The 22,379-nt window shown below is 48.2% G+C and overlaps 3 protein-coding genes across 16 annotated transcripts in view; 1 reads left to right on the forward strand and 2 right to left on the reverse strand.

Annotated features, from left to right (window-relative positions):
* Positions 1–1,307, forward strand: part of ARHGAP17 (Rho GTPase activating protein 17) — a 48,750-nt gene extending 47,443 nt beyond the window's left edge. For 5 of the 8 annotated variants that reach the window (XM_041120094.1, XM_041120091.1, XM_041120095.1 and 2 more), the window contains one exon: positions 388–1,307. Coding sequence is in view for 2 of the 8 variants with exons in the window: in XM_030002096.2 (XP_029857956.1) it covers positions 388–518 (131 nt within the window). In the remaining 6 variants the exon portion in view is untranslated. Of the gene's footprint in view, positions 1–309 lie in introns of all 8 variants that reach the window. The other 3 variants (XM_041120092.1, XM_041120093.1, XM_041120096.1) reach the window with 1 other exon arrangement.
* A 704-nt stretch (positions 1,308–2,011) lies between these two features.
* On the reverse strand, positions 2,012–5,443 carry TEX47 (testis expressed 47). The gene is made up of 5 exons (XM_030002364.1): positions 5,179–5,443; positions 4,154–4,257; positions 3,705–3,769; positions 2,659–2,857; positions 2,012–2,191 (listed from the first exon to the last, which is right to left on the reverse strand). The coding sequence occupies exons 1-5, from the start codon at positions 5,441–5,443 to the stop codon at positions 2,012–2,014; spliced, it is 813 nt and encodes a 270-aa protein (XP_029858224.1).
* Positions 5,444–5,564: 121 nt separating this feature from the next.
* On the reverse strand, positions 5,565–22,352 carry SLC5A11 (solute carrier family 5 member 11). 7 transcript variants are annotated; one of them, XM_030002109.2, is made up of 16 exons: positions 22,060–22,352; positions 18,773–18,949; positions 17,779–17,850; positions 16,962–17,066; positions 16,649–16,708; positions 16,028–16,132; positions 14,511–14,616; positions 13,592–13,672; positions 12,959–13,164; positions 11,992–12,127; positions 11,117–11,224; positions 10,567–10,717; positions 10,161–10,329; positions 9,179–9,394; positions 7,792–7,954; positions 5,565–6,687 (listed from the first exon to the last, which is right to left on the reverse strand). In XM_030002109.2, the coding sequence occupies exons 2-16, from the start codon at positions 18,902–18,904 to the stop codon at positions 6,467–6,469; spliced, it is 2,031 nt and encodes a 676-aa protein (XP_029857969.1). In that variant the 5' UTR covers positions 18,905–18,949; positions 22,060–22,352; the 3' UTR covers positions 5,565–6,466. The 7 variants fall into 7 exon arrangements, 5 of the variants coding, with proteins under 5 accessions (XP_029857969.1, XP_029857968.1, XP_029857973.1 ...); XM_030002108.2 differs by lacking the exon at positions 22,060–22,352 and adding an exon at positions 20,149–20,584; XM_030002110.2 differs by lacking the exon at positions 22,060–22,352 and adding an exon at positions 20,149–20,584 and having other exon boundaries at positions 6,574–7,428.
* Positions 22,353–22,379: the final 27 nt, after the last annotated feature.

The following is a 22,379-nucleotide window of genomic DNA, read 5'->3' on the forward strand; positions in this document are numbered from 1 at the left end:
GCTGATGATTTAGGTGCCAAATTTTTTTGCTGAGTGACCATTGTGTTTTGATGTGAAAGTCTGGAGTAACATACCACTCTTAAGGGGCATCGAAGAATCTGATACTAAATCGTACTTGCTGTCTTCTATTCTTCAGAAAAAAAATGCTTTTCTTTTATTATGTACAAGACTAAAAAAAGGTATGTAGGAGAAGCAGCTCATGAGCTTTTTCAGTTTGGCTTAGCCTGTTTGTGTCCATGTGTGCACATATGTGCCAGCCCTCTGTTTGAAAAGCCTTCGTTGATCTTTCCTTTCCCTTTTCTTTCTAAGGAAACGCACCAGAAATACACTAGTGAATGAGATGTCACTGTCCAGACTGCTAAACTTGCTATTCCATTTTTTGTGCAGACTCTAATTCCAGTATTCAAGAACCACTTCAAAACCCTTCTTCAGAGCTTCTGACAGAGACAGCAAGCAAAGAACTGCACAACCACCTCATGCTTGATATTGACAATGATACGGAAAGCACTGCTCTGTAATGGAAACTCTCAAACTTTTTAAAGGTTCCTCTCCTGGTGGGAAAACTGACAGAGCTAACAGTGAAAAGCTTCTTTTGACGATATGGCAAAACTGTGTAGAGTTGTGACTTGTGCATCATGGAGGAAGTGATTTAGCCATTCAGAAGAAGTTTAATGATCTGTGTCTCAACAATGGTTTTCAAAATCTTGGATGGAAGGAATTAATTACTGCAGAAACTTGCATAGGAAGCATAATTGCTGCTAATACAGATGGTATTAGCAGAAATTCCAAAAGAATAAGAAGCAGAACATTAGTTATTTAAAGTGCATGTATTATGGAAATAATCTTTTTAATGTCACGGTTAGACTTTTATTTCTAGTTCTTAGACGTTACAAAGAGATGCCTTGCAAGAGACATTCCCTCACTGATTTGCTGCAGATTCTTTTTAAAACATGAACCAAAAAATGCCAGAGTGCTGGTGGTGACTGCTGGTTATCAGTCACCTTGTCAAAACTGTGGATGTATTCTAGTGCCTTGAAGGACTGTCATACTGTAGAAGGAAACTTACTGTATCTTTAATCATTTCATTGCTACTTAATGATCAGTACTTAATACTTATTTCATAGTTATTTGTATTAACCAAGCCTGCTTTTGTTTATGTGAAACTTGCAACTGTTTCAAGATGAAACTGTGGAAGTGGTTTTTGCGCTTTTATTGAAAACAGTTGAATTTTGAAAGACCTTTGAAACACCTGTTTGGATTCGTCAGTTGGGTGAACATTTATAAAATTAAAGATTGTCTTTTGTCAACTTAAGGCATCTTTATTCAAGCTTGTGAGTAACATTTGCTTCCAGTGGACACTGAAGGTTTCACAGTCATTCCCTGGGCTTTGTAGCTCATGAGTCACTGGCTGCTCAGCTTGTTCTTCTTTTAAGGAATATAGCGGACTGGGAATGAATATGCATCTATTCTTTAATGTGTAGATTCATGTTAAACACAAATAAGCCTAGCTGCAAAGAGGAACACTGGATACAGCCTGTATCATGCAGAGAAATGAGATGGAACAGGCCATACTGTGTCTGTGAATGAGAGGGAGGGAGGGGAAACCAGTCAATTGAGGTAACATTCATATAACTAGTTGAATTAATTTATTTAAACTATAAATTCCTTAATACTCCATAATACATTTTATTGAAGTGATTAAACTAGACCTCAGGCTTAACTACAAAATAAAACTGCATTTTGTGAAGGCCTTGACAAGACACATTGCTCTTGGTGACATGATAAATTTATTTTAGTTGCTGTCTTCTCCATGCCCCAGTTTGAAATCCCAGTGGCTGCCCAGTTGTTTCCTGTTTGGACATCTCTTAACAGGGAAGATGACCCCTGTTAGTGGGGCGTAGTCCTGCTTTCCTCTGTCACTATACTAGCACTGTAACAAACTCTTATAACTCAGAATTCAGTGTTAGTAACACAACTAGAATTTTTGGCTTCTAAATTTGGTGTTCATCTCTCAAACTGTATGCAGTTTACCTGAATCCAGGGCAGGTTCTGAAGGACTTAAATAAATTCTCAGAAAATCTTCTGGACTTGCACATTCTTCAGCATTACACAAATAGTTAATTGTCTCTGCTGGGATTAGCAGCTCAGGTGCAAGAGTATGTACACTCTCACTGGCATCCTCGCTGTCATCCTTGATAATAAAGAGCATATTTCAGTACAGTTACAATCAGAGCACAGGGCCAGGATGCAGTTAAAGTTGAGGAAATTTGCCCAAAACAGCAGGGCTGGACTTACTCCCTTGTTTACCAAACCCAGCTGTATTCTCTGCTCCCAGGAGTGCAGAGCAATGGGCAGGGGAGGAGGCAATGTAAGGTGTCTGCTTCATGAGTGCCTTTCACCTGGCTCTAAGCTATGTTGGGGCTATTGATTAGTTAATCAAATGGCTGCACAAAATAACCCTACAGCGGTCTAGAAAGAAACTTGGAATTAAATAGTGAGGTTTTGTAATGCTTTAACATTGCTTTTGGAATCTGCTCAGGTGTTTATGCTTGTAAACACTGCTTGAAAGACAAGTGCGGCTGCTTGCTTGTGTGGTTTGGGGGGATTTTGGGGGGTAAACTAGGAAAATTTCTTCCAGCCCAGTTATTTGAAGCTTACCTCAAAACTTTGAATACAGGCTGCCAGTTGGAGTAGGAGGGTGAGGCACTCTGCAACCACCTCTGCCGTAGACTCTGATTGCATTGAGTCTTGTGGACATGTCACGGGAGCCGTTGCTATTGCCACGTACCAGTCTGGGAACAGTCTGGTGGGGATGTTATGTGCCACCACTAAAACTTTAATTTCCTGGAGTAAAGCACTGCATGGAAAGACAGTGAATTCCATCTTAAAGTACAGCAAGGAGTTTTTATCAGACGGTCAAGTTTCATAAACTAAGCAGTGAGTTGTTTGCATTCCTAGAGCTATGCTAGAGCATTGTATGCATACAGCATGGTGCACCCCTCCCACCCCAGCCAGTGGAAACCTTTTCTAATTCTACTCTGACATACTGTGCAAGGGTCTTGGTTGGACTGGTCAGATGTGAGGGTGAGAAATGAGCAAAAGAACAGAAGGGATTTAATAAGCAAATGTGGGTGTGTGATGGTGGCTTGCTTTGATAGGAATTCCATTCACAGCAAAGAAAATGATGCAGCTTTAATGAACCTGGATTTCAGTGAATTAGTATGGGGCCCTAGAGAAACACTTGGGTTAAGCTAAAGACAGTAATTGGCTGAACTATGTGGGACTGGTTAGGTAGTGTTGAAAGGGCAAATAGCAGGCTGGAAGGCAGTGATTAATGCTCTAAAGATAATTTCTGGAATTCCAGTACATACATTTACAAATGTTTACAAAGCAGGGTACAGAAATCATACAGCTGATTCCTAAGGAAGGAATTTTCCTATTTACTGAAACCTATGAAGGCTCTTGACAGTTGAAGACTTCGTGTCTTGAAGATGGACTCCAGTGCAGAGGGCTGGGTAAGAGCCTGCTGGTCAGCTGCTGACTGCATCCAGAAAAGATGGGTGGGTCATGGTAACTGGAAAATGTCAGCTCCTCTGTGGTCAACAGGTATTCAGTGGGGAAATAAAAGCTTGATATAATCGTAGCCAATGTTCCTTTTAACCTTAAGGAAGCATTCTGCTGCTTCTGTAATATGAAACACTTACCTATGACCTTGATTTTGGAGAGAAGCTAAATCTTGGATGATGAGATGGACTGTGCTACTGCAAGACTGCAGAGGAAAGGGTAGAGTTTTTACAGAACTGCGTGTTACAAACTAATCTGGGAATATAAAAATAATTCATCAGCTGCCCTATGTGGACTTTCCCTTTGCGTCACAGGTGCTGAGGACAATGCATGTTGTTCCTATTACGTCTTAACAGAACACACCATCTAATTCTGTCAGGATAACGTTTTGGGGCAGTTATCTGAAGCACTGGGTGGAGTAAATCCCAGAGGTAAGCTACTGAACCCACCAAAGCATTATTCAGGTCTTTAAGCCTATGTATGGAGTAAGAGATGGTTATACATTTGTAGTTAGCTGGATCTTAGAAGCCAAATTTGTATAAAGATGAATCAAGGTTACTTGATCGCACTAGGAATTTATGTAACTTACCTCTACTACATGAAGAATACAGCTGGAGTAGAGAAGTAGCAGACCTGAGACTTGTTCTCTTGAGTGGTCTTCTAATGCATTTTCAAACAATTCTCTGTGATAACCTTGTTTCAAAAGAAAAACTGGCAGTTTGTCAAACGGTTCATAGCAATAGTTCCAGCTAGTTAGGGTTGTGTGGTGTGTTCTGTGTGCTCTCTGCTGCCACAGACAACAGCTTCACAGATCGTGCTTTTATTACTCAGAAGAAACATGAAAGCGTTGCTACCATGGGGATCTCTTCTTGACATATGCACCAATGCAATTCATGTTAGCTCCTAAACCTGCCTGATTCCCACTAGCATTTCTTTAAAGAGGTAGTTATATAGTTGTTGCTGTAGATAGATCACCTGAAGGCCCTAAATGTAGAGCACTTCAAAGTCTTGCATGTGTAGTTGCATCCTTGCTTCTATTTGACATTGGCACTAGCTGATACAGGTGTTTAAAAGAAAATAAAATTGTCTTAATACATTAAGACAATTTTATTTTTTATTTATCTCACTCATCTGACAGAACCCTTGGTATACATTAGTTGCCTGAGGAAGTCATACATGAAGATGGTTGCAAAAACAGTATCAGACTTTAAAGTCTCTCTCTCTCCCTCAGGGTTTCCAACAGTTGTGTTTTTGTTAGCTCAGGAAGGATTCCCAAGTGACAATTCTCTTTATGCAGTTTAACGAAATCGTATTTTTCTTATTTCACGGGCCACTACAAGGCTTCTACATATCGCTGCCCCGTACCGCCCGTTCCGTCACTCGGTGCGGTGCCCTCAGCGTTCGTAGGCGACGTTTGCTCCAACCATGCGATATTTACTGCGGTCTAAGACACCTCACGAGGGACGAGGCCGAAAGCCGAGCGCAGCGGGCGGCATTCCCCGCGCCCCAGCCGAGCAGCCGCCCGCCCGCTCTGCCGCAACGAGACCGGACAGCATGGGGCTGCCTGTCCCGTCTCCCCACCACCATCACCCCGCGGCCGGGGCGGGCACCCACCTGCCACCTCCTCCGCCACCGTCCCCTCGCCCAGCCGGGCCACCACCAGCAGCCTGTGGAGCGGGAACCGGCGCTGCGGGGAGAGGAGAGGCCAGAAGAGGGGAGGCCCGCTCGCACCACCCCGGCCCTGCCGCCTCCTCCTCCTCTTTCCCACCTGCCCGGCGCGGCCCAGCCTCTCCCGACGCACAGCCAGCAGGTTCTGCCGCTCCAGAGCCGCGGGCTCCGGTGAATCCGGCCGCCCCAGCGCCGGGGCCTCCTCCGACATGGCCGCTGGGGCCCGGAGCCTGCGAGGGGCCAGTGGAGCCCGAGGCCTCGGGCAGCACCACCACCACCCCCCCCCGCCACGGCCACCCCCCAGAGCCCCACACACTCCAGGCAGGCAGGGAGCAGCTCTCGCTCTTTTAATAAGTTTATCTGCAGCTACACAAAGCCAGGTGGAAGGTGGTCGAGGGTCTTGGCGTTGGGAGTGCTGGCGGAATGGCTGCAGGGTGCCCGGCCCTCCCCGGCAGGCGAGGGGGTGCTGCCGGACACCTCTTCCCTGGCAGCACCCGGTGGGTTTGGGCCGGTTGGGTTCCTTCGGGTGCCCCCGATGACAGTTTTGGGGCAGTTTCCACGCTGGGCGCTGGTGTCGGCCGGCTGGCCGGCCCCGCCATCGCAGCGCTGCGAGGGGAGGTTGCGAGGCGGGCAGGCCCCGAGAGCTAACGTCGCCCAGAAGTGGCAGCGGGCCCGCGAGCGCTAATTGCACGGACGCTTCTGCCCGCCGCGCTGACGGAGGAACTAAACGGGCACGGCCGAGCCAGCGGGGCACGGCTCGCTGCTCCGACGGAGCACGGACAAGAGGCCTCGGCCCTCCGCCGGGCACTTGGAGGGGTTATGCACCCCTCGAGGGTAGAGGAGCTGAACCAAAGGGGAACCAAGTGGTTGTAGCTGGTTATAGAGGCATAAATAGGAAGGGAATCCAGATTTCCTGAATTCCAGGCAGTGCTCTAACCCCAAAGAGCGTAATTAAATATTTAAAATGACCAAACAAACCTCTTCTGCCTAGCTGCCTGCCTTAGCTCTTTACACCCATCTTGTTGCTAGTGCGGGTCTGACGGTGATGGTGCCGAGCGCTCAGCACCTTTCACAGCCAAGCCCCCATTAGAAATAAGGAAAGGATTAAGGAGGAGGGTCTGTCTTCTTAAATAAAATTTAGAAAGCATTAAGAATTACATTAACCCTCTGCTAATTATTATTATTTACACCAATTAAAATTAGTTGATGTCATCTGGAATCGAATAGCCAACTGCTATGCGAAGTAGGCCCAGAGAAAGAGCCCAGCACATACACATAATAGCAAGTTGATGTTCAGGACATGTTTCACCAGCGGTTTCTCCTCCAGGGAAGCCATGGGAAGCGGCTCAGGTTTAGTCGGTCCCGTGTTCTCGGCATTTTCCTGTTTGCGCTCCATCCCGCAGAGCCACAGAAAGGTGGTCATCAGCTTCGACTTCCCTTTGGTGTTAGTTGTACCTAAAAAGACAGTGAATAGTGAGGTATAAGTCTCGCCAACCAAACAAATCCCAGGAATGTATCAGTGTGGTCCTGTACAATGGGTTTTGATGCAAAAACGCACCAGTGTTCTTTACGCTAGCTATCCTAAGGTGTAGGAAGCCCTGCTGTTAGCATCTTTTGGGGCTGTAGTACCAATTGCATCCTTCCCTGGAGCTCTGAGCTCTAGTTCTGCTGTGCTCAACAGTTTAAGAAACGGTAACAGTAGACCAAACCTAAAAGCTCAGCTGTAGCTGCTTGGTGCCCATCAGCTTCCTCTTGCAAGTGGCATGCTCTAGTCCATTTAGGTTTACTCCACGCCACACACGTGTAAATGGAATTTTCCCAGCTCTGGTGTGGGTTAGGGCGTACACGACTAAATGCCGGGAAGACAGCGCTCATGCACAACAAACGTGAGACCTCCCGGCAGTTGGGAGATCTGCACCGTAACTCATTAACTTACTGATCTTTTCAACAGCTTTTTATAGATCAAAGGAATACACAGCAAAAGCTGCAAAGTTACATAAACAGTGTCCCAAGCCTGGCAAAAACAAGTGATGATAATCATCGCTGGAAAATGCAGAATGAGTTGCTATGCATGTTTGTACCTAATACCGACAAGTACAAGTTTTAAAAAATGTAAATCCTCCTTCACTGATCTGTCAAGAACTCCGCCCAGGGCTCTGGGTTCTCCCTGCTGCTAGAGTCGATCAGAAAACATCACTGAAAAACAGAAATGGAATTTCATGAAAATAATTGTGGTTTTCCTCCACCCTCCCCTTTTTCAACCACTTCTCCTTGCAGCAGGTGCAAGCAGCACCAGTCGTTAGTGCAGGATAATGGGCATGGCTTTCTGTATCCCATCCAGCTCCTTCTTGATTTCAAGCATATGTAATGCCATCAAGAGATGGAAAAGAAACTAAACTTCTGCTTAGGTAAAACTGCCAGGTAAAAAGCTTTTAGCATGCCCTGAAGTTACAGAAATCCAGAGGAAGTAGTTTTAACATTTCTTGTCTTCAAAGCCTTTACATAATGCCTAGGGTTGTTAAGTGTAGGTATTACTGAATACGATGTTGGAGCACTTACATTTATTATCATTTGAACTATTTTCAGAAGCAATGCTTATATCAATCTGGAGAGCTGGACGCTCAGCTTCACACACTCCTTTTGCAGCATCAGGGGAAGGGCTGACTGCTAGGTCTTTCTTGACTGGTAGATCCCCACGTGTGAACCAGGTAAGCCGACTTATCTGATGGCATGAAGAGTGGTGTTAAAGAAAACTGCTTTCATGGTTGTTTAAAGGACTACCTTAGCAGTAGAGTAGCCTGCAGAGAGAATACTTAGAGGGGCCAAAATCTGTTCTCCTGCTCTGTTGGAGCAGGTGAACAGCCAAGTGCTCAGCTGGTAACTACGGAAGCGACGGCTACCATCAGCGTGTTGGGTTTAGTTTTGCCTGGAACACGATAGCTGTTTGTACAGCTACACTCTCTGAAGGATGGCATTCTTCACTCACTGAGGAGGCGGCATTTCTGCACGGGACCGTCACTGGACGCAGACTGAGAGCGGGTCAGTGAAGGGAGCAAAAAGAATGGAAATTGTGGCCAGGGAGGAATGATTCAAAGAACTGGGGTTGTTGAGAGAAGAGAAGACAGGTGGGAGACATGATAATTTTCTTCAAATATGTAAGACTCATTAAAGAGGAATGTTCTCAATATCAACGATAGGGTGGACAGGAAGGGATGAGCACAACATGAAGCTAGAAAGATTCAGGTTGGAGATGAGGAGAAACTGCTCCTGGGAGGGCAGGTGAGCTCTTGAATTGATCACACCCCTCCCTGGGCATTCTTCCTCTCTGTGGATTTCTAAGAATAAGTTCACCAGGTCTTTCAGAAATCTGTCAGGTTAGTCCTGTCTTGAAGCAAGAGGATGCATTGGCTGCATGATTTCTGAAGGTCCCTCTGGCCCTCCTTTCTGCTATTAATATGTTTCTGTAGCCTCAATATATCTATTGAAAATAGTCAAACTGGCACAAACCTGTTCCAGAGGAAGTGTGCTCTCTGCCCTTGATTTCTCTTTTTCTGCGAGTAAAAATGGTTCCTCACTAAATTAGTAAGAGAGTTGATAAAGATGACCCAGAAGCTGGAATTTCTTGGAAAATAGAGGGAAAAAGCTAATTTGTCATGGATTAAACACACATGTTTGAACTTAAGAACAGCTCTTTGTAGCATCTACTGTTGACCAGTTTCCAGGGTGGGACTCTGGATTTATGGGACCAAAAACTTAAATGGCAGCAGGGTGCTGGAGCAGAGGAGGGATTGCTGTTACAGGTTATTGCAGGTGTGATCATAAATAAAGAATGAATGGAAACTTCCATTTCCAGATTCTTTATCCCCACATTATTCCCATGGATGTAGCGTGGAGCATCCTGGAAACCATTTACAAATAACAAAAGAAATCTGAAGGGGTGACGCACCATTTCTTCCGAGGGGGGTTCTGTGAGCATGCTCACGACCAGCACAGTGAGCGAGGAGATCACGGCCAGGACCATGGAGAAGTAGAGATAGTGCATGTACTTCACCACTCCTGGTCGGAGGTCGGTCTCGCCGCACTGGGGCTCTGGGTAGATGAAGTCCAGCACCAGCCGAATGACGCCCAGCAGCAGCCCAATCACCAGGCCCCAGAACGCGCCCTAGGAAAGGAAGGGTATTCTTTATTGGAGCAAGAAGCATGCATCCACCCAGGATCCAGGGCTATACCCACATTCTCAGGCTACAAGCTGGCCAGGCTTTCTTCTTGCTGTTTTTTTGGTGGGCTTCTTTTCCTCCCTTTTCTGCTCTTGCTATCTAGGTCTGCCAGTGCTGTTACAGTAGCCTGGTACCTCTCCTCTGGGGGGTCAAGTGGGTCATTAGTTTTGGCATGGAGGGGAAGATCTTATGCTAGAATACTTCGAAGAGTGATATTTTTATCCTAATGGTTGCCTTAACCGCAGGGGGCTGACAACTGCTTTCCACATAACCGAAGCCCAGCACCAGTCTTTGTGGAGAAACTGGAGGTTTAGGACTGCTGATGCCATTTGGCCTGGCTTCTTCACTCTCTGGGCTCACTATGCCTTCTGTAGCCCCCCTGATGCAGATAATAGGAGGCCATGTAATAAATAAGCTGACAGCTAATAAGACCCTAACAGGCTTCAAGATTTGTGAAGGACACCCTGCAACAGAGCGATGCAGTCATCTCCTTCTGAAATGCCAGTGGAGTCTTTGAAAAACAGCAGGCATTGCTCCCTCCTGTATTGGTGATGCTTGCTTGGGTTGTGCAGAGGTCTGGGTGCATTCATTCTCCCAAACACTACAGGAGGCAGCAGAACTGCAGCCTGGGGCGGTGGTTTGAACTGCAGGACCCTCGTGAGGACAGCAAGGCCACAGAAGTGACCGTGCTGAGCACAGCAGAGTTGTTACCTTTTCATTTGCTCTTTTCCAGAAGCAACCCAGTATAAACACCATTGCCACGGGGGGCTGTAGGTAGGAGCTGATCGACTGGATGTAAATAAAGAGCTGCCCTCCCTGGCCAGCCTGTACCAGTGGGATCCACAGGATGGAGACCACAGTGAGCAGCAACACAAAGACCCTGTGCAAGAAAAAGATGCCATTACTGTTAGCTCAGGCCATTCTTTTCCAATTGCTCAGCTTGCAAGACTCCAACTGAGATCTCTTGTAACCATAAGGCCTCCGCTCTAGTCCTCTACCAAACCTGTGCAATATGAAGATACTACATCTGTACAGGGGCAGCAGGCTGCGAGGTATGCCGAGATGTCTCTCTAATGCTCAGGCTCTGATATAATATGCATGTCCTAATTCTCCATACCTGCCAACAATCATGAGTTCCCACTCAGAGCAACGAGGACGGAAGTGTTTCCAGAGGTCCATGGTGAAAATGGTGCTGGCACTATTAAAGATGGAAGTCAGGGAGGACATGAGAGCTGCTATCATCACTGACATCATCAGGCCCCTGAGTCCTAGAAACAGAAGAAGTACAGCTGCCCTGAGGAATCCCCAATAACCCCACTGTAGGATGTCCTTGAATTCTTCTTTGAACTAGAACAGACTTTTAAAAATGTTTTTATCCCCAGTTTTAAAATGGCAGTGATAGGGAGGTGTTAACAATTGATTCTCATTGTTAAATATCTGCACTTTATCTTTTATCCAAATTTGACTGAATTAGACCTCTGGATACTGGATCATCACCCATCTCTCCTGTTGCATGCTGTCCCTTGCCACTGTCTCACCAAGCCCAACATAAACCCCACTGAAATTATAGTTGCAGGGTATTTTCCTCTCTGAACTTCTCTCACGGATGCCTTTTGGCTGGTGCATACCATACCCATCAGTGCCAGCACCATTACCAAGCTCCTTACCTACAGGCAGAAGTTCTATGACCAGCTTAGGATAAGCAATATCCGAACAGCCAGATGGGTTGCCACAGATTTTTCGGCAAATTTCTGCATCTGCACAAGCCACCAGATCTAAAATAAGCAGGGGGGAGTGAGAAGCAGTATTCCGTAGCCACAATAAACCAATATATCTAACCAGGTTAGTCTACTGAATGTTGTAAACTGCTTTCTAAGTGAAATACTGGAAAGCTTGGAAAGCTTCGAGCAAATGACAGAGGACTATCTCAACACAGTGAGAAAGGGCAGCATCGGGCTTCTCTGTTTTCCCTTTTTTTCCTTCCATGCAAAAGATAGAATCAGTATAGGTAGCTGACCTGCCTTGCATGTCTAATTCTTCTCTAGGAATGTTGCTCACTTGAGGACTAAGGCTATCCACCCACCTCTGGCACAGCTCCTCATGGACAAGCACATCCACACATTCCCACCCAGCGAGCAGTTTACGGCATTCAAGGTGGTGTGTTAGGATTTCTCCCAGTGCCTCAAACTTAAATTGCAGGAGGAGTAACACGCTGGGTGCAGGAGGGGGCCTAAGTGCATGATCAAAACGCAGAGCAGCTGCAGGTAGCAAGCTCAGAATAGATCAGCACAACTGCCATGAGAAAGGATGACAGCCAACTGCTCTAGCACACGGAGCAGCGTGTTGTGCAACAGGTGTCTGGAGTCTGCTGTAGGAGGATGTGCATTCTCCAGCTTATAACTGGAAGAAAATTTCATCATATGTTGGGCATTTGATGCATTACAACCTTTCAACTTACTTTGTAAAGGCTGTTCCAGCTCCATAGAGTAGGCACAACCAGTAGTGATAAATAGAGGGAACAGATCTCTCCTTCAGCACTTACCCGGGAAGAGAATCCGACTGATCATGCCCGGCATCACCATCATAAAGAGGGGCAAAATTTTCAAGTAAGAGGTCATCAAGGAGCCTCCTTTGGCATGAGAGAGGTTTTTAGCAGCAAGGGACCTCTGAACGATGACCTAGAAATTAAGAAATGCATTTGGTCTGCTGTCAGCAGAGAGCAGCTAGCTGTAGATGACATGATACCGATTGCATTCATGCGTACACTTTATCCTCCTCTAAACTATTGAAATCTTAGAAGGGTGAACACAGAGCTTGGCTGTAGCTTTATAATTCTTGCTTCAGATCCCGAGTACCTTACAGAAATGTAGACCTGAAAGGCACTGCTTTGTCATCAAATCTGAGCCTTGCTTCTGCAGTATACCGTGCTGCATAATCTGTTCCTTGACTAATCATACTCAGGCTTAGAATTTTCTTTTCTTCTTCTTTTGTTTGGGACTTCCCTGACCCAATGGCTAAGACTGGCCAGGTCAGTAGCCCTCCTGTCAAAGCAGGACAGAGTCTGAAACAAGCAAAGTGAGTTAAATAAAAGAGTACTGCAGGAACATCAGGAGGTTGCTTAGGGCTTCAGTCTTGCTGGCTCTGATGTCCCTAGGAGGGTAATCAGACCCCTGGAAAGTGGAAAGAGTGAATTCACAGGTGGTTCAGAAGAAGTGAAAGGCTTAAGTCAAAAAAACCCAAACAACAAACCACAAATATAAAACATATTTATAGACTGGGATTAACTCACAAACACATTCTTACCCCTTTTTACACTGAAATGATTCCCAAAATTTAGTTGTGCATCTGAAGTTTTGCATTTTTAGGATTGAAACCATCAGATTTTACTGAATTCCCATCAGAAATAGTAAGCCAGTCCAGGCTACTTTGCAAACCCTAGGTTTGTAATCAGATTCAAACAAGCAATAGCATGTTCTTGAAACCAGACAAAGAAGTAAGCAGTAACCCACCTGATCTGTACACCAGTACCACAGGGATGGAATGGTCATTCCCACCAAAACTCCTGGCCAGGGAAGGTCAGAGTTAACAGGGTCTCGGAAAATGTGAAAAGCATCTTCTCTTGGCAAGCCACAGCTGCTGTTTTCCTTGCGGGTGCTGGGAATGGCATCGAAGTATTTTGTCTGCAAACCTTCAAGACCACCAACTTCAACAAAGCCTAGAATAGGTCATGAGAAGCAGTTATCACATCTTCCTGGGTCGGTGCTCTGATTTTCAGTCTCTGTAGTTTGCTGTGGGTGATCCTTCACAAGTGTTCTTTAAAAATCAGAAGCTATTGATTCTAACATTGGGCTGGGGGATAGCATAACACTACAACTGCTGGCTAGAGAAGGTGCTTGTTCACCTATAATAGTGCTTCAGAATGTATTTCTTTTGAGATTTTTCAGGGAGTACTCATGCATTTTTACCACATAAAGAACTACTGTAAGATTATTTGTAGGAGCATATATTCCAACAGGAGAATATATAGAAAGCAGTTCCCAGAACATCAGTTGAGTAATCAGTTGTGATGATCCAGCTTGGTTGTAGTACTTGGTAAAGCTTCTATCATAGTTCTAGTAATAAAACCCCAGGGAAGTACTTACTGAAGACCATGAGAGTCACAGCCCCGATCAGCATGATTAGAGTTTGCAGAGCGTCTGTGTATATCACAGCTGCCAGGCCACCTAAAATTACAGAGAAGCAGCAAACTGTGGGAAACTGGGTTTGTTCTGTCATAGCATCTCACACTTTGCACAAGTTTTTGACAAGCAGCGTAAGCTGAGCCCCATGCCTGGCAGGCTGGCGTGTTTTGACCGTGTTGGGGGGCAGTTTGGCCAATTGCTGTGCATGACACTTTGGCTGAAATTTCTCATGTTTTGAATCATAATGAGTCACCATTTTGTCACTAAAAAGCCGAAGTCCAGTATAAGTACTTCTACGGGAAATACATGGAAAAGCTCCAAAACAAAGCCCAAGCTGAATAAGGAAGAGAAGAAAAAAAAAGGGGGGGGGGGGGGGGGAGGGATTTTTATGAGCAATATCACTCGGGGTGAGCACTGGGAAAGGAGCAACCTTTATTTGCTTGGGATTTGCTGCTTACTCCGTGCGTGGCTTTTTTCCATTTGGCCACTCATAAGCCCTGAAAGGGCATCCAAGATTGACAATGCTTTCTGCATTACACGGCTCATTGTTATGTAAATCACTCATACCTCCAAAAAGCCCAGAGGAAAAATGTATTGTGCAAATGCCTCAAGCATAGCTTCTCCTTAAAGCAGAACTGACATGCATCCGTACCTGGTATGGCCTTATAAGGTGTATTCATTTACTCTTACCTGGTAATTTTTTCTTAACAGGCATTGTCAATTGCTTTTTTCCCCCCCTTTATCGATACTCATGGCAAAACCAGATTGTATGGGAAACACAGGACTCCTGTCACAAGCATGAGGATGCACGGTGCATCGCGTGAACATGCTCAGCTCACTCAGCAGGATCTGTGGTATGATCTGAAACTCAGCCACGTACCCGCGACAGTGTAAACGGCTGTGATTGCCAGCAGGCCTGCCACAGCGATATAGAGGTCCCAGTGTAAGGCTTGCTGAATGAAGAGGGCCCCAGCATACATGTCGACCTAGAGAAAGAGGATAGTTATCACAGTTGCAATGATGATATTACTGAGCCCCTCAAAGCTGGTAGTGCCAGGGAGCGTGAACATTTAGCTGACCAGGCTGTCTCATTTAGTGGGACCAGTCTGTTTTGTAAAGCTCGTGACTCCCCAGCTCCCCGCAGCGTCTTCTCCACGTGGCACATCCCTCTGCAGCCCCAGCTCCTGCCTACTGTGCATTAGGACCAGGCTCAATTCGGTATTTAGACAGTTTATTATGACTGGTCATGGGGGTGACAGGGAGGGCGACGATGGAGCTGTCCCGAGAGTGGGGGAGCACGCGCAGCTCTCTGAGAAAAAGGCATTTGGGTGGGGTGAGCTTATCTCTTCCCCGGAGCACCAGTGAGCTGGGAGGGGAGAGCTGCGCTGGCCGGGCGACCGGAGCACCGGCGGTGCAAACCTTCCCCGGGTGCCTCGGTCTGCCGCCAGCCCCAGCACCGGTTTGCCGTAATGCGAATTCCTCCCTGCTGACACGGTGACAGCAAGATAATAAGGAAGAGTGTCCTCGGGGCTGGGACCCAGCCCTCACCAACGAGCTCTGCAGCTACGTGAAAATGCTGCGTTTTAGGAGAGCATTAGGATAGGCAAACTGCAGTCCACAGAATGACAGACAGATATAAAAGCATCCTGAATACAGGACTCATTATCAGAGATTTCCATCAAACGGTTCATTTTTTTTCTAGAAGAGAACCTGAGCCTAGCTCCTTGGTGCCACCTGAACCCCGTGACTAGCGTCCGTTTCAGAGGGGACGCAGGCAGGCGTGTGTCAGACGGCGCGTCCCACTTTGGCCCTGTACATACAGGAAAAACACCGGCAGGGACTTGTCTGATTTCACAGATTAATGCACTGCTGCACGGTTAATAAACAGCTAGTGAGGTGTTGCGCAAGGGTTGATTCAGTTATTTATTCAAGGCACTACATCAAACAGGTGCAATAAATCACTAAACTCTTTTCACCTAAACGCATACCAACTCCTCCATTCTTATTCATCCTGCACATAACAGCATTTGGTGTCTGCGCAGGCAATAAATATGCAAAGGGAAGAAACTGGGTAAGCTGCCAGACGTACAAAATCTAACAACAAATGCATCCACACTCACAACTCAACTTTTCAATAAACTGTTGCTCAGGACATTGACACCTAGCTTTCCCTCCTACTGTAGCAAGCATTCAGATGCTTAATGGGGAAAAAAAAAAAAGTCATTCTTTTTGTGTAGGTTCTCAAAACAACTATAGTCTATCTTCCTTAGGTATTTTGATGATACACTCTTTTCTGCTAATATAGGGAAGGGCCAGTAGTTGCATTTCCCAGCCTTGCTGATCAACATATTTCCAAAGTGAATTGAATTCAGTCTGTTTCCATTTTTTTCTACTTACTGATATTTTGGTGAAGATATAGATGAACAAGTAGAGAATCGCCAGGAATATCTGAATTCTTTTGCCTCCAAAACGTTTCTGCAGGTATTCTGGCATGGTAGTAACCTACGCGAGAGGCATACCGTCAGACAGGGTGGTACGTGGTCGCACCCATGAATTGCTGAGGGCTCACCCACCGAGCCGGTGTGGGCGGTTTGCATTGGTAGAAGACTAGAAGGGCCCTGCTAGTTGCACTGTGCTGGTATTTGGTTCTCAGTTGTCTACTTAGGCCAGCACGACAGCTTAGCAAGCACCAACTTTGCTGTAATGTCTGGCAGAAGGCTCACTATAAACTGTGATGTGAGAGCCTCTGTCCATCTCCTCAGGAGATGGAGCAACTCTACTCCATTGCCAGGGGTAGCGGAGCACTCTGGCCCCCACATCCGAACCCTCAGTGCTGTTCCCAGGCAGCAGCTCTCCTCCGCTTTAGCCCAGGCCCCCGGAGCAGCCGGGTGCACTATGGCTCGTGCCCTGCCTTCCAGAAGAAGCACAGGTGCAGCAAGAGATGGTTAAATTCAGGAGCCAAACAGGTGGTTTAAATACCAGCTAATCATTGATGGACACAACATCCCATCTACTTACTCCTGCTGCTATGTAAATCGGAAGGAATAGCCAGGCCAGCACCAAAACACAAAACATCCCCTGCAAAGCAAATGGAAAGGATGGTCAGTGATGCTGGTCAAGGCTACAACCAGGTGGATTGATAGGAATACGAGGGCTGGGTTATCCCTCAGAGCCCTCAAACCCCCAGCAGCTGGTGGTGATTTCTCACTCACGCAGCAGGAGCCTGAGCCTTTGGAGCTGCCAGACCTACACCCTTGTGTGGTGACTCGTTGGTGTTGGAGTTGCCCTGTACACCACGGAGATGGCTACAGAGCCACCGAGCCACACTCACATTCCACTCGTAGGCTGTCGCGGCAATTCCTGAGGCGGCTCCTGACCCAGCCAGGCCGATGAAGTGGCCACTTCCAACATTGCTGGCAAACAGGGATGCACCCACCTGGAGAAAGATAGGAAATGGGATCTGGCCCTGGAACAAGGCGTTGTTCTCAGCCTGGTGAGAACATGGTGATGCTGTTCCCCCACTCATGACTACAGAGGACGTGAAATCCTTGTCACCCTTTGCCACCTTCTTCTTTTGCCTACATGTTCAGTGACTCTGGCACCTCTCTCCAGATTCTTTCATCATTCGCTGCCTGTTGCTCGTTTGTGGGCATGTTTAGGACCATCCTGCTTCCAAACCAGTGTCTAGTCTTTCGCGGGGGAGCAGGGCAGAAGGTGGAGGTAACAAATAGAAATGTCAGATCATCAGGTTCTTATATTAGTACGTACTGACTCACCAGACCAGCCCAAATGAAAAATACCCCACCTAGCAGACTGGCTCAACATAAAGCTGCATCCATGATGGGACCACCCAGTTAATTCTGGAAATCTCCAGATCAAAGCATGCAGAACCAGTCAGACTTTGCAAGCCGGCAGGCTGGCTCCCATGGGGTGTAGGGCTCTGGCAGGTGCCCTGCAGCCGCGCCACTTCTCCAGTCTCAAATATGGAAGAAAACCCCACTACTATAACTGGGTCTTTGCAAAACATGGAAGGCTTTTGGTTTTGGGTTTTCTTTCTGTTTGAAGAAATAAGTTCTGCTTGGACAGGAGTGCTTTTCAGTCTTGCTGTAGCCTAGGGGCACAAGCAGTGTAACGATAAAGATACTTACAGGCCACCAAACCATCTGTCCTCCAGCTAGAAAGTAGCCTTTTACAGTGCTGCGCTGCGTCTTCCACATGGACTGGGAAAGCAGAAAAACAGAACACAAGTTTCAACAATCATTTCAGTTGCTGCTCAGAGCATCACCAAGCAATTTCCCCAGTGGGAAACCCTGTACTGTCATCAGATGAGAGTAAAGGGTTTCTTGAAGGACCTGCAGTTGCTGCTGGGAAATCCTGGGGGATGAGAGAGCAGCAGATGAGGGAGGCAACCAGCCAATGCTGTAAGCCACGTGCAAAGTTTTCTATCATATCAGCATTCTGATTAAATGTTTTCTGTGATAAGCAGACTAAATCACTCCAGATCCGTGAGGAAGGCAAGCAATTTTGGACAAGAACTGCAGACGTCCCTAGTTATTAGGTGCAGCCAAGAGAAATGCTCGGCATTGCACGTATTGCTCATTGACTCCTGTTCCTCAGAGATTTCAGATAGTTTCATGCAATGTGAGTTATGCACCACATTTGAAGGGAGCAACTATTCATCTCTGCCTTATGAAAGCCAGAGTGTGCTTTTGCTATTACAAAAGTCATGCCAAAAGGATGTACTTCTGCCTTAATTTTATATAAACAGTATTTTTAATTTACGGAATCTGCTGTCGAGACCAGTGCAGACAAGCACAGGTGATTTACAGGACCACAATTCCTTCCTGGATGAACAAAACATTATTATTAGCAATACTTTGTACTTAGATGACCTCTTCCTTACAACGGTTCTCAAAACCTTGGCAAACGCTAGAGCTGAACAGCTCTCCTCTGGAGCAGTGAGGACACTTCCCCAGGCTGAAGTGAGGAAAAGGACCTGTAAACTCTGTCCTTCGGCTTGTTCAGTTGAATCCAGGGAAGTGCAGCTTGATTCGAGCCAAAGTGAAATAATTTGAGGCCAACCCAGCCATATTTTTCAGTATAACAGGGCACACACGAAAGTTTTTAACAGTATCTGCTTACCCACAGCCCAACCACGAGGACAAATATGAAGTACAGCACAAGAACAGCAATGTCTATGGAGTCCAGCGTCTTCTGGGGAAATACATCCCACGGGGGGGTCACAGAGGATGGAGTGCTGCTGGTGGTCTCCATGGTTTCTTATGCAAGCCGAGTGCTTCTTTGTATTGATGCATATATCTGTTAAAAAATGGGTTGCATGGTTAGGAGAGGATATGGCAGCACCATGAAGGTGTTGACTGTTTCTTGAATAATTCAGGGGTTACTGGCTCTGTGGTTCTGGCTGCAGTGCTACGTGTACTGGAGCTGTGGAGAAGGCTCTTGTCTCTGGCATTTGCCTTCATCCGTGACTCCCTTTCTGAGACGTGAAGATGCTGCCAGCAGGCAGGCCCACCATGAGTTGGTTGGATTTCTTATGCAGTGGATAATTCTCTAACTGGTAGAGAAATGGGTGCATTAGAGAAGGTGTAAGTAGCTGAAATAGCCAGAGGAAAGGACCGGGACGTGGCACAGCCGGTGGTGACAGCCTGCAGGTCCCAGTGCAGCAGCACTGCAGGACTGGCCTCGATGAGAAGCCGCTGCCAGAAATGTGCCCGTGATGAGCCGCTGGGATGTGAAGACACATGAACTGCTCCAGCGGCGATGGCATTTTCCTCCTTTGCTCCAGCGAGAGCTCGAACTTGGGTGCAGAGAGTGCTTGGGTCTCCTCCTGAGTAAGGCTGACTTCCCAGCGAGCAGGCACTGCCCTCTCCGAGAGCTCCCTCATCGGGAACGGAGGCTGGCAGCGTGTTGCTGAGCACAGGGATGGAGGAACCCTCTGCCATGCTGGAGCGGGCTGGGGCAGCGGGGATGAGCAGCAAGCACCGCCGGCAGACAGTGCGATGGTGTGGGACCGGCACCAAGCGGCAAAGAGCCGGTGCCGGAGCTGGGGCTCCCTCCTGCACACCAGCCCACAGAGGCTTTTCCTGCGGGTGAGATACTCGTGTGTTTCCCACAGGAATAAAAACTCATTTTCTTCTCCAAAGCGCCTGATGAGGAGACGTGGCACCACCGTGGGACACCTGCAAGGGCTCTCGGGAGCTCTCCCGAGTGCCCCACGGTGCCAGGCTGCTGCCCTTCGGCAGAGGGGCAGGATAAAGTCCACGCGAGGAGGTTGGTCAGGTATTTGAATTAATGCAGTCCCCCCTCGTTACCTCCTCCTGCCCTCACCTAGGCTTTGAGAGCAGGACAGGAGGCGAGTGGCAGCCCTGGTGCGGCCAAGCACACCGCGGGGAGTCCCCGGCTCGGCGGTGGCCGCTGTCGGTCACCAGGGATCGCCGGGCCCGGCACCTCACTGCCGCGCTGGAGCCACGGAGCAGATTCGGGATTATTTCTCTTACCCTGCTGAGCCGAGGAGACGGTTCCTCCGAAGAGGGGCAGCGCCGGCACTCCCCGGCCTCGGCACCGCCTCGAGGCCGGCTCAGCTCCGGGTCTGGTCCCGGCGTCACCGGGACGGCTGGGCCGAGCGTCTGCTGGTCCTCGTCCTCCTCCCGCCTACGCGGCTGGCCAGGTCCTTTGGCCTCTCTTGCACTTGTAAGGTGACACTTATAAGCTCCCCCTTGCCAAAAAGCTGAAGAAGGTGGGGCGAAGGGTGGCTTGCACCAGCCCGGGGCTCCTGGCGTGGACGGTCGGACAACAAGCGGTCGAACAAGTTCTTCCTCTGAACGCCCGGTGTGCAGCAAAGCACAGACCGAAACAGCCGCCCCGTCCCTCGGTCGCGTGTTTCACAACCTCCGCCGGCTTCACCCCTTGTCGAGGTGTCGAACTGCAGCTGGAGCCTGCCCTTAACTCACCTGTGGCCCGAAGACTTGCCCCAAGTGCAACTGGCTGCTCTCCTGGCGCCGGTGGCACGGCCGGGCACCTCCTGCCCAGGTGTGTGAGCAAAGCAGAGCGGGAACGGAGTCGCAAGCGCCGCGGTGACGGAGCTGCAGCGATGTCTCCTGCTGGGAAGTGTTCGGGAGGGCGAGCCCTGCCCTGCGTCCCCGCTACACCCGGTCCTGCAGCGCGGGCTCTGCCTGGAGCGGGGCTGCTGGGCTCGTGCATTTACGAAAAGGTCAGGCAATAAATAAGGAGTTTTCTGGTGGCAGATACCATCCCATCGCCCGCTTTCCACAGCGGAGGGGTTGTCTCCTGAGACATCAGCAGCCTCCAGCGCAAGAGCCAGGGATGGTACAGAGCCATGTTCTGGTGGAGTGGCAGCAGTGGCAGCGCCAGGCTGGGACCGGGGACTTGCAGCACCTTGGAAGAGCCTTTTCTGTGCCTTATAAAGCCCCTGGATCCCACTGAATTCCTTGGGAGCTTCTGCCTTGCAAGGATGCAGGGTGCTGATGATCAGAAGATCAGTGCTATCTTACCTCTTTAAGAGGCAACGTATCTTGGCTGTTGCTGAGTTTTTACTGGCATGCTTAACCTCTAACTAGGAAAAGAAAAATAGGGTTTGGTATGCCAGCCTTGGGAAGTTGCTAACCCCGCTCTAACACCTCCTGCTTTCTCTTTGGCAGCTCTGATATTGCTGTTTCTTTCCATCCCGAGACACTTCCCATCTCAGGGCCTGCAGCAGGTGGTTAGCACCGGCAGTGCAGCCAGCACTATGTATGCTCAGTCTCAGATGGGATTCAGCCACACATGCAGGAGAGTGTTGTGTCTTTCCCTCTGAAATGCATGCGGATGCAGGGCAGAGCTCTTGCAGGCATTTGTCGTGCCCGTCAGTAAAAAAAGGAAACGCGGGATATACTCCAGGGGAAATTCCTGGAGCTGAATACAGGTGCCCAGTTAAAGCTCCTCTTGCGGCTCCCAGAGCCATGGGGTGAGGCTGGGCATTAGGAAGGATGCAGTAGACTCGGTTGCTCTGATTTCAGATCCTAACCCTGCCACGGCCCAGTGGAAATTTTGCCCGTTTTGTGAATTCAGCTCACAGCCCGGTGTCCCTCGGTTCCTGGCACAGGCGGCAGCGCTTTCCCCGCCAGAGATTGTGAGGAAGAAACATCCGTGGCATTGAAATGAAGCCGCTGAAGCCAGCCCTTTATCAATGGTGCCGGGAGAGACGCAGCCCACGTGGGTCTCGAGTAACCCGTCGGGACTGTATCGCTCTAAATGCCTCCTCAACGGGATTTTTTAAAGCATTCCCAGGTCCATCCACCTCCTAAAGACACCACCGCTTGCTGGGGCTGAAACGCAGCCCAGCAGCAGCCCCGAACCCACACACCAACCGGAGCTCCCCGACTCGCGGTAGAAGCTGAAAGGGAACTTACTGTGCTCAGCTGGGTCTCATTCTGTTCCCTGCGCCGGGCACCACCAAGCCTCTGCCAACTGACAGGCAGCTTAAATATTGCCAGAGAATCGGGATTTGCCAGCGGAGCTGTTAACGATGTCACAAGGAATGAGAAGGAATATTTATAGTCAAAGTTAAACTAATTGCCCGAAGTTACTCCTTCGGTCTCCCGTGGCTCTGGTGAGAAGTGTATTATTTTCACTATCAGGGCTCATGGGTCAAACTCCACAGAGTGCCATTCTCTTAGGCAATCTGCGCAGCTAGAGAAGGGACAAGTAACAATAAAAACAAATCCGTGCT

The sequence above is a fragment of the Aquila chrysaetos genome, chromosome 25 (genome assembly GCF_900496995.4).
Source record: "Aquila chrysaetos chrysaetos chromosome 25, bAquChr1.4, whole genome shotgun sequence".
Classification (NCBI taxonomy): Eukaryota; Metazoa; Chordata; class Aves; order Accipitriformes; family Accipitridae; genus Aquila; species Aquila chrysaetos.

Excerpts from the sequence above, each read along its gene's own strand:
- TEX47 (XM_030002364.1), bottom strand. The coding sequence starts at position 5,443 with ATGTCGGAGGAGGCCCCGGCGCTGGGGCGGCCGGATTCACCGGAGCCC. Across the intron at positions 3,770-4,153 it reads GTATTCTTCATGTAGTAGAG|TCTTGCAGTAGCACAGTCCA; the intron begins GTAAGTTACATA and ends TTTCCTCTGCAG. Across the intron at positions 2,192-2,658 it reads CCTGTATTCAAAGTTTTGAG|GATGACAGCGAGGATGCCAG; the intron begins GTAAGCTTCAAA and ends TTTATTATCAAG.
- SLC5A11 (XM_030002109.2), bottom strand. The coding sequence starts at position 18,904 with ATGGAGACCACCAGCAGCACTCCATCCTCTGTGACCCCCCCGTGGGAT. Across the intron at positions 14,617-16,027 it reads ATATCTTCACCAAAATATCA|GTCGACATGTATGCTGGGGC; the intron begins GTAAGTAGAAAA and ends CTCTTTCTCTAG. Across the intron at positions 9,395-10,160 it reads GGAAAAGAGCAAATGAAAAG|GGCGCGTTCTGGGGCCTGGT; the intron begins GTAACAACTCTG and ends TTCCTTTCCTAG.